The sequence below is a fragment of the Dysidea avara genome, chromosome 14, assembly GCF_963678975.1.
Source record: "Dysidea avara chromosome 14, odDysAvar1.4, whole genome shotgun sequence".
NCBI classification, from domain to species: Eukaryota; Metazoa; Porifera; class Demospongiae; order Dictyoceratida; family Dysideidae; genus Dysidea; species Dysidea avara.
Window position 1 is genome coordinate 7,035,649 of NC_089285.1, and position 10,560 is coordinate 7,046,208.

Genomic DNA, 10,560 nt, shown 5'->3' on the forward strand with positions numbered 1-10,560 from the left:
ATCCATCTTCATGACAATGGAGAATGAAAACAACAGAATTGTATATAAAGCTATGCTATTTCTCGGTTTCCATGGTAACACATGCACCTTCTAGTCTTCATTATGACCCTCTGTTATGAAAATAGTCCCTTGCCATGGGAAAACTATCATTAGACAAGCAATAAATAGCTTAAACCAAAATTTAATTAAGTGCGTGGGCGGGACTAAATAATATTAGTTTTGTCCAGTAAATGATGATAACTTTAGAACAGATTAAGCTATGGATACCAAACAAGTGTCATCTTGTTCCTTATAGTGAGAGCAATCATTTGATACCAAATATAAATAGTTTGGATAATGTACAGCTGAAATAGAAGCACAAATCCTAATTTTTTGCTAAAAATGACAAAAAAGGTCATGCAAAAGGTCACTTTCCCCTTATGGGATTTTCCGGGACTTTTGGTATGTTATAGAGCACATTTTTCTGTGCTAGAAACTGTTGAAAACATTTGCGTTGCAATTAGTTAAAGGTTAAACCATAAAATGACTGGACTATAAGCACATAATAAGCACATGTTAATCATGTCCTATACATCTCTGAATAATGTGACTGTTCTTTTTCAGTACATTTTTGCAGAAGTTGTAAGGATTCAATGCATGATGGTAGGTTCAACAGCAGTAATTACCACTAATACTGTCATAGTAGTTAGAGTTAATATATCAAAGCTGTATATTGCTGATTGCTGCCAGTAAGTTTGGGTGTATATATATATATCAGGACACACGGTAGTGTGTCGTACGGCCCAAGAAGCCGGCGTGCCACCCGTGAGTATATTAACAGGAAGAAAGAAAACGCAATTTTCACACCTATGTAGCTCTGTGATCCCTTATCCGATTGGAACCAAATTTGCTAGAGGTGCCGGCCAGCTAGGGAAGTCTACACACCAAATTTGAAGAAAATCGCTCCAGCCATTTCCGAGATACGAGCGAACAAAATTTCGTTTTAATTTCTTCGTTTTTTTCTTCTTCATCTTCTTCATTTCGCACACTTCGCAAAATTCGCCATAAAACACGAATGCGTGCTCGGATTGGGCTGAAATTTGGCACGCTTAAAGGGCTCAATAAGGCGGATCTCCGTACCAACTTTGGTAGGAATCCGATGAACATTCACGGGTTATGACCGATTATTTGCGTAAAATAAGGTGGAAGGTCTGTCACGCCTACAGGGTAAACCTCTTGGAAGAATCAGTTGAAAATTGATAAGTAGATGGAGCAACCATCGTAGGAGTGCCTTTTTGTGGTTTAAAAGGAATTGGGATAAAGACCATGGAAATATGACACAAAACCCAACCTGTGTCAAAATTACGCGATCGATTTTTATGAATAAAAAAACTATTAGTTTTCGTGTCTACCAGGCAAACCGCTTAGAGCAATGAGCTGAAAATCAGTATGTACCTCGAATAATCATCATAGAAAGTACTTGCAGTAGTACAGAAGAATCGGATTACAAATCACTGAGTTATGATTCGAAAGGCAACTACGTGCTGCAAATGCGAGATCGAGATACTCTAATAGAACAGTCACCCTAATAAAGCATTCAGCTGCATTTATAATTTACTCAGTAATATTACATTGCAAGTTATTCTGTAGAGAATTCAGCTACAAACAAGTCACCCTGTAGTCAGATCAGCTAGAAGAAGGTACCTAATAGAGAGTTCAGCTACAAAGAAGCCATCATGTAGAGAGTTCAGCTCAAATAAATCACCCTGTAGAGAATTCAGCTACAAACAAATTACCCTGTAGAGAGATCAGCTAGAAGAAGTTACCTTGTAGACAGTTCAGTTACAAAGAAACAACCATGCAAAGAGTTTAGCTGCAAACAAATCACCCAGTAGAAAGTTCCGCTATGAACAGATCACACTGTAGAGAGTTCAGTTAGAAACAAGTCATCCTGTAGATAGATCAGCTAGAAGAAGTCACCTTGTAGAGAGTTCAGCTACAAAGAAACCACCATGTAAGAGAGTTCAGCTGCAAACAAATCACCTGTAGAGAGTTCAGCTAGGAACAAGTCACCCTGTACAGAGATCAGCTAGAAACAAGTCATCCTGTAGAGAGTTCAGCTAGAAGAAGTTACATTGTAGAGAGTTCAGCTACAAAGAAACTACCACGTAGAGAGTTCAGCTGCAAACAAATCGCCCTGTAGAGAATTTAGCTACACACAAATCACCCTGTAGAAAGATCAGCTAGAAGAAGTTACCTTGTAGAGAGTTAATTCAGCTGCAAATAAATCACCCTATAGAGAGTTCAGCTAGAAACAAGCCACCCGTAGAGAGTCCAGCTAGAAGAAGTTACATTGTAGAGAGTTCAGCTACAAAGAAACTGCCATGTAGAGAGTTCAGCTGCAAACAAATTGCCCTGTAGAGAATTTAGCTACACACAAATCACCCTGTAGAAAGATCAGCTAGAAGAAGTTACCTTGTAGAGAGTTAATTCAGCTGCAAATAAATCACCCTATAGAGAGTTCAGCTAGAAACAAGCCACCCGTAGAGAGTCCAGCTAGAAGAAGTTACATTGTAGAGAGTTCAGCTACAAAGAAACTGCCATGTAGAGAGTTCAGCTGCAAACAAATTGCCCTGTAGAGAATTTAGCTACACACAAATCACCCTGTAGAAAGATCAGCTAGAAGAAGTTACCTTGTAGAGAGTTAATTCAGCTGCAAATAAATCACCCTATAGAGAGTTCAGCTAGAAACAAGCCACCCGTAGAGAGTCCAGCTAGAAGAAGTTACATTGTAGAGAGTTCAGCTACAAAGAAACTGCCATGTAGAGAGTTCAGCTGCAAACAAATTGCCCTGTAGAGAATTTAGCTACACACAAATCACCCTGTAGAAAGATCAGCTAGAAGAAGTTACCTTGTAGAGAGTTAATTCAGCTGCAAATAAATCACCCTGTAGAGAGTACAAGTCACCCTGTAGAGAGATCAGCTAGAAACAAGCCACCTGTAGAGAGTTCAGCTAGAAGAAATTACATTGTAGAGAGTTCAGCTACAAAGAAACTACCATGTAGAGAGTTCAGCTGCAAACAAATCGCCTTGTAGAGAATTCAGCTACAAACAAATTACCCTGTAGAAATATCAGCTAGAAGAAGTTACCTTGTAGAGAGTTAATTCAGCTACAAATAAATCACCCTATAGAGACTTCATCTGGAAACAAGTCACCCTGTAGAGAGATCAGCTAGAAACAAGCCACCAGTAGAGAGTTCAGCTAGAAGAAGTTACATTGTAGAGAGTTCAGCTACAAAGAAACTAGCATGTAGAGAGTTCAGCTGCAAACAAATCGCCCTTAGAGAATTTAGCTACACACAAATCATCCTGTAGAAAGATCAGCTAGAAGAAGTTACCTTGTAGAGAGTTCAGCTAGAAACAAGTCACCCTGTAGAGAGATCAGCTAGAAACAAGCCACCCTAGAGAGTCCAGCTAGAAGAAGTTACATTGTAGAGAGTTCAGCTACAAAGAAACTACCATGTAGAGAGTTCAGCTACAAACAAATCGCCCTGTAGAGAATTCAGCTACAAACAAATTACCCTGTAGAAAGATCAGCTAGAAGAAGTTACATTGTAGAGAGTTAATCCAGCTGCAAATAAATCACCCTGTAGAGAGTTCAGCTAGAAACAAGTCACCCGTAGAGAGACCAGCTAGAAACAAGTCATCCTGTAGAGAGTTCAGCTAGAAGAAGTTACATTGTATAGAGTTCAGCTACAAAGAAACCACCATGTAGAGAGTTATGCTTCAAACAAATTGCCCTGTAGAAAATTCAGCTACAAACAAATTACCCTGTAGAAAGATCAGCTAGAAGAAGTTACCTTGTAGAGAGTTCAGCTACAAACAAATCACCCTGTAGAGAGTTCAGCTAGAAACAAGTCACCCTGTAGGGAGATCAGCTAGAAACAAGCCACCTGTAGAGAGTTCAGCTAGAAGAAGTTACATTGTAGAAAGTTCAGCAGTTTAGCTGCAAATAAATCACCCTGTAGAGAATTCAGCTACAAACAAATCACCCTTTAGAAAGATCAGCTAGAAGAAGTTACCTTGTAGAGAGTTCAGCTACAAAGAAGTCATCCGGTAGAGAGATCAGCTAGAAGGATCACCTTGCAGAGAGGTCAGCTACAAAGAAATCACCATGTAGAGATTTCAGCTGCAAAGAAAACACCCTGTAGAAAATTCAGCCACAAACAAATTGCCCTGTAGAAAGATCATTTAGAAGAAGTTACCTTGTAGAGAGTTCAGCTACAAAGAAACCATTCTGTAAAGAGCTCAGCTGCAAACAAATCACCTGTACAGAATTCAGCTACAAACAAATCACCCTGTAGAGAGAGATCAGCTAGAAGAAGTTACCTTGTAGATCGTTCAGCTACATACAATTCACCCTGTAGAGAGAGCATCTAGAAGAAGTCACCTTGTAGAGTGTTCAGTTACAAAGAAACCACCATGGAGATTTCTGTAATCAATATATGTATTATATATATATAATTTGTACATTTACTGATAAAATATTTAAAGTACATCTTCTTCATCTTTTCTTCTTCCTGTGATAAAGAAAAAAGATAGGTTATAAAGATAGGTTATAAAGTCTCAAAGCCGGCCTTTGGGGTATACAAATACAGAAAGAAATGAAATCTAATCCAAAACAGCCAAGCTGTAAAAAAAGGGTGCGGCCCTCAAAAAGGCTATGGTGAAAAAAGATGTGAAATCCAAGGTGGCGGCCAAGAAATGGCTGTGATGGTAGGTTAATGGTAAAAATTTTAATAACGCAATTCAGGTGAATTTTGTGCCAAGACCAAGCGACACCAAATTCACCTGAATTTTCGTTATTAAAATTTTTACCATTAACCTACCATCACAGCCATTTCTTGGCCGCCACCTTGGATTTCACATCTTTTTTCACCATAGCCTTTTCGAGGGCCGCACACTTTTTTTACAGCTTGGCTGTTTTGGATTAGATATATATATATACAGTTAACAAAGATTATTGAAAGATATTGGCGTGCTTATTTGCCACCCACTGCAGTACCTATTGTGTCTCTTTATTTGGTCATTTTGTTAAGAAACTTTTACCTCATCATTGTAAAATAACACTTTTGGTTTTCAGTGATCAGATTATCAGTAAGCATCTACATACATCTATTGGATTCCATTAAACAGAAGTTGTGATAATGGAATAACTATACATTGGTTATAGAATAAGTAATTGTTTTATTGTTGTTTATTTAGTGTTTGCATTACTGCAACATCAACAAAGAATGAAAACTTCTATAAACACAAACACTTACCTTTACTTACATTCTTTTTACATCTCACTTTGCTCTTGTACCAATGTACTCACCTTTCAGGTATTGCATATTTTAAGTAAAAACTACACTGTCACTTTGGTCAAAGTTTTAATAACTCCAATGTGTTTTATTTCACCCCCTCTACTCCTTATAATTGAAAGTGCCTTACTAATACACATGGTGCTGTTTGTTGGAATTTTGCTTGAAGTTTTGATATGAAATGTAAAATCTACAGTATAAAATTTCCACTTTAACTATCACAACATCTGTGCTTAAATTGTGTGTGTGTGTGTGTGCGCGTGTGTGTGTGTGTGTGTGTGTGTGCGTGTGTGTGTGTGTGTGTGTGTGTGTGTGTGTGTGTGTGTGTGTGTGTGTGTGTGTCTGTAATGGCGTGATGGTGTGATGGTGTTGTTTGTGTTGAAAGGAATTTACAGGTTACATGATTATTCATTGGCAACCAACACTGAAATAAAGTAACCATTAGCTACATATATGTAATAATATTATGCCAATCTGTCCCTGTAGTCCAAGTTTTTGATGTGACACAAGGAAAGCTAAAGGTTAGCGCCAATATATATTCATAGTTGTTACTTTATGTCTATATATGTGTATTTAGTGCTATTTCAGTTATTGATGCATACCTTATGGTAGCTGTTGGTAAACACTTTTCATTTGGTCAAGATGCATAAGATGAGTTGCAACCGCATTTGATTTACATACAAACAATATCATCAGACAGTTCTTATGAGTCACCTATAAACCACCACCAGTTAATAATCATATCATGGCCAAACTGATGTGTAGCAGCAGCAGTAGCAGCAGCAGCAGCAGCAGCAGCAGCAGCAGCAGCAGCAGCAGCAGCAGCAGCAGCAGCAGCAGCAGCAGCAGCCAGTGTCTGATGTTGTGCCAGATGACCATGCACTATTTGTGTAGGTACACAATGCTTTTTTGTGGTAATTTTAGGAATGCTGAAAAATTACTTAGTCAACAACCCACACAACCAACTCTTAAGCCTCTTTGTGCACGTTTATTAATTATTAAATCTTTTTATAATTATTGAGATTGATATGTATGTGCAAGGCAGATAGTCACTCAAGGCCCCAGGATTTAAAGGGCTCCAGGCCTACAAATTTAGGGCTGCAACATCTCCAGATACAAGCCTGAAAGAGTAAATTGTGCTTTGTCCATACACATCAAACAGAATGCAAAATTGTATAAAGTCTGAGCTAATATGGGTTACTAAAGGAGGTCAGATCTCACAAATTTTATAAAAGATTGAGACCACTAATAGAATTACAGTCAGTCATTGTGCTGATTACACGACATAACATATTAGTTACATGTATTTATAATCGAGCACCATAACGTATAAATATTGTGATTTTGTGCACTTTGTGAGACAAGCATCAAACTTAGCACTCATAAATTGTACTCCCAATGACATTTATTTTTAGATATAGTGCCATCACATATGTGACTGCTATTTTAGAATATAAATGTATATAGTCCTGCAGTGCAGATATTAAGTAATACCATTTTGAAGGTAAATATATATATATATAAACCAAAACATCCAAGCTGTAAAAAAAGAGTGCGGCCCCCAAGGTGAAAAAAGATGTGAAATCCAAGGTGGCGGCCAAGAAATGGCTGTGATGGTAGGTTAATGGCAAAAATTTTAATAACAGCAATTCAGGTGAATTTGTGTTGCCTCCTCCACTAGGATTCGGCACCAAATTCACCTGAATTGTCGTAATTAAAATTTTTGCCATTAACCTACCATCACAGCCATTTCTTGGCGCCACCTTGGATTTCACATCTTTTTTCACCTTAGGGGCAGTACTCTTTTTTACAGCTTGGCTGTTTTGGTTTAGATATCACTTCTTTTTGCATTGCAAGCCACAAAGCTGGCCATATGGCTTTGATGCTTCTTTTTAACTTGCAAGGAATTGTGGAAGAAAGGAAGTAATTGTGTGTATAGCTTTTGTCTGATAAAATATTTGTATATTTAACATTGAATGATGATTATCACATACTGTAGTTAATAAGGTGACTTCTTACATAACTGAACCGTAGCTGAAACTCTCATTGTTTGTAGCTGAACTCTTTTCAGGGTGATTTGTTTCTAGCTGAACTCTCTACAGGATGATTTGTTTCTAGCTGAACTTTCTACAGAGTGATTTGTTTGTAGCTGAACTCTCTACATTGTGATTTCTTTGTAGAAGAACTCTCTATACAAGGTGACTTGTTCAAGCTGAACTCTCTACAGGGTGGCTGAATTCTCTACAGGGTGATTTGTTTGCAACCGAACTCTCTACAAGATGATTCGTTTCTAGCTGATTTCTCTATAGTGTGACTTGATTGTAGCTGAACTCTCTACAGGATGGTTTCTTTGTAGCTGATCTCTCTACAGGATGACTTGTTTCTAGCTGATCTCTGGATGACTTGTTTCTAGCTGATCTCTCTACACGGTGACTTGTTTCTAGTTGAACTCTCTATAGGGTTATCTGTTTGTAATTGAACTCTCTACAGGATGGTTTCTTTGTAGTGCTCTCTCTACAGGGTGACTTGTTTTTAGCTGATCTCTCTACAGGGTGAACTTGTTTCTGGCTGAACTCTCTACAGATGATTTGTTTGCAGCAGCTGAACTCTCTACATGGTGGTTTCTTTATATCTGAACTCTCTACAGGGTGATTTCTTCTAGCTGATTTCTCTACAGGGTGATCTGTTCGTAGCTGAACTTTCTACAGGGTGATTTATTTGAGGCTGAACTCTTTATATGATGGTTTCTTTGTAGCTGAGCTCTGTGCAAGGTAACTTCTTCTAGCTGAATCTCTCTATATGGTGACTTGTTTGTAGCTGAACTATCTGCAGGGTGATTTGTTTGTAGTTGAACTCTCTACAAGGTGATCCTTCTAGCTGATCTCTCTACAGGATGACATTTTCTAGCTGCACTCTCTACAGGGTGATATGTTTGGAGCTGAACTCTCTACATGGTGGTTTCTTTGCAACTAAACTCTCAATAAGGTGATGTCTTGTAGCTGATCTCTCTACTGGATGACTAATTGTTTCTAGCTGATCTCTCTATAGAGTTATAACATGTTTGTATAGCTGAACTCTTTACAGAGTGGTTTTTTTGATTGGTTGCTGAACTCTCCAGCTACCCAGTGACGTGTTTGTACTACAGAGTGACTTGTTTGTAGCTAAACTCTCTACGGAGTGACTTACTTGTAGCTGAACATTGCATAAAGTAACTTGTTTGTAGCTGATCTAGATGAACTCTCTACTGGGTATAGTTTTTTTGTAGCTGAACCCTTTACACAGTGACTTGTTTGTAGCTGAATTCTCTACAGAGTGACTTATTGTAGCTGAACTCTTTACAAGGTGACTTGTTTATAGCTGAATTCTCTTCAATGTGACTTATAATGTTCTGAATCTCTACAGCAACATATTTTTGTAGTTGAACTCTCTACAGGGTGACTTGCTTGTAGCTGAATTGTCTATAAGATTACTGTTTGTAGCTGAACTCCCTACAGAATAACTTTCAATGTCATATAAGTCTATAATGGAGTAAGTTATAAATGTAGCTGAATGCTCTATTAGGGTGACTGTTCTATTAGAGTATCTCGATCTCGCATATGTTACACGTATATATATTTATTTATTTTCCAAAAATGTGCAGCCTCAGTTTGAGGATTAACGCACATATGAAACATGCATACAAAATGTTTTACAATATGATTGATTATGGGATTACTGATTGGTAGGGGAAAGTAATAATAATTTCAGTTGGTACTTAAAAATTTGTAATGATTGTTGTTGGATTAGGTCAGGTGGGAGTGAATTCCACAGTCTAATTGATCTAGGGAAGAATGAATTACTGTACTGATTGGTCCTTGCATAGATATGATGAAATCTTTGATCATGTCCTCTGGTGTTAGAAGTGACAGGGATTAAATCAACTAGAGATATATCAATAAGATTATGAACAATTTTGTAGAGGAGGGTGATACTAGATACTTGTCTGTGGTGTTCTAAGCTGAGAATGTTAAGGTCAATGAGCATGTTAGTTACGCTGCTGAAACGCGAGAAGTCAGCCATAATGAATCTGGCAGGTTGCCTCTGTACTCGTTCAAGCTTATCAATGTCTCTTCTGATGTGAGGGGACCAGACAGGATTGGCGTATTCTAAGATTGGTCTTATCGCCAAACTTGGTACTGAGATTCGCCTTAATGAGCCGTTTCAGTGTACCAAATTTCAATCCGATTGGAGCACGCATTCGTGTTTTATGGCGGATTTTGAAAAGTGTGCGAAAAGAAGAAATAGAAAAAGAAAAAAACGAAGAAAAAAAACTCCAAACTTTGGCCGCTCGTATCTCGGAGATACCTGGAACGATTTTCTTCAAATTTGGAATGTGGACTCCCCTACCTAGCCGGCACGTCTGTAGCAACTTTGGTTTCAATCGGATAAGGAATCACGGAGCTACAAAGGTGTGAAAATCGTGTTTACTTTCTTCCTGTAAATATACTCACGGTGTGGCGCGCCGGCTTCTTGGGCCGCACGACAAACTACCGTGTGTCTTGATATATTACATGGAACCATTTTGGGGGCATGTTCAGTATGTTAAAGCCGGCACAGCAAGCTGTCTAACTATCCTCACAGCTATATATAAGTAACTATAGTGGTCCTGGAAGAAAATTTAAAAAATCTGATGTAAAATACAATTGGTATAACAATTAAATTAAGTTGCAGTTTATTGTAAGTGTTGCAAATACAATGTTTGGCCGTGTCTTTATGTACATTTGTAAGAAAATACATTTACCATATTGCCTCGAATACTGGCCAGTCTCAAATAGTGCCCTGGTCTCAAATAATGGCCTGCATAAAAGTTGCCTATACACGTGTATTTCACTGAAATAGTTTTTCACCCATGCCACTGGGTCTGGGTGAAAGTTGCTCAAAAGAAATGAACGCCTAGGCCACCATTCAAGACAATGCAGTATATGAGAAATTAAAACTTCATAATATGGCTTCACATGAATTAGACAGCAATGAAAAGAACTGAACTTTTCAAGAGCCAATGCTTTCATGTCCATTATTTCCACATGGAATAACTTCAGCTACAATCAAACATTTTCACTAGTTTATCGTAGCTTCTGCAAGGCATTGCATAATATTCATACAAATGAGTTTAGCATAGCAATTGGAGTGAATTGGGTATATAAAGACAAGGGTTTACAATACAGGTGGTTGTTTTAGG

General features: G+C 38.0%; 1 protein-coding gene across 1 annotated transcript in view; it reads left to right on the top strand.

Moving 5' to 3' along the window:
- LOC136244241 (sialoadhesin-like) overlaps positions 1-6,017 on the top strand; it is an 11,263-nt gene extending 5,246 nt beyond the window's left edge. Inside the window, exons 2-3 of the mRNA XM_066035796.1 lie at positions 5,829-5,863; positions 5,920-6,017. Coding sequence (XP_065891868.1) covers positions 5,829-5,863; positions 5,920-5,937 — 53 coding nt within the window. The 3' untranslated portion in view covers positions 5,938-6,017. The remainder of the gene's footprint in view (positions 1-5,828; positions 5,864-5,919) is intronic.
- Positions 6,018-10,560: the final 4,543 nt, after the last annotated feature.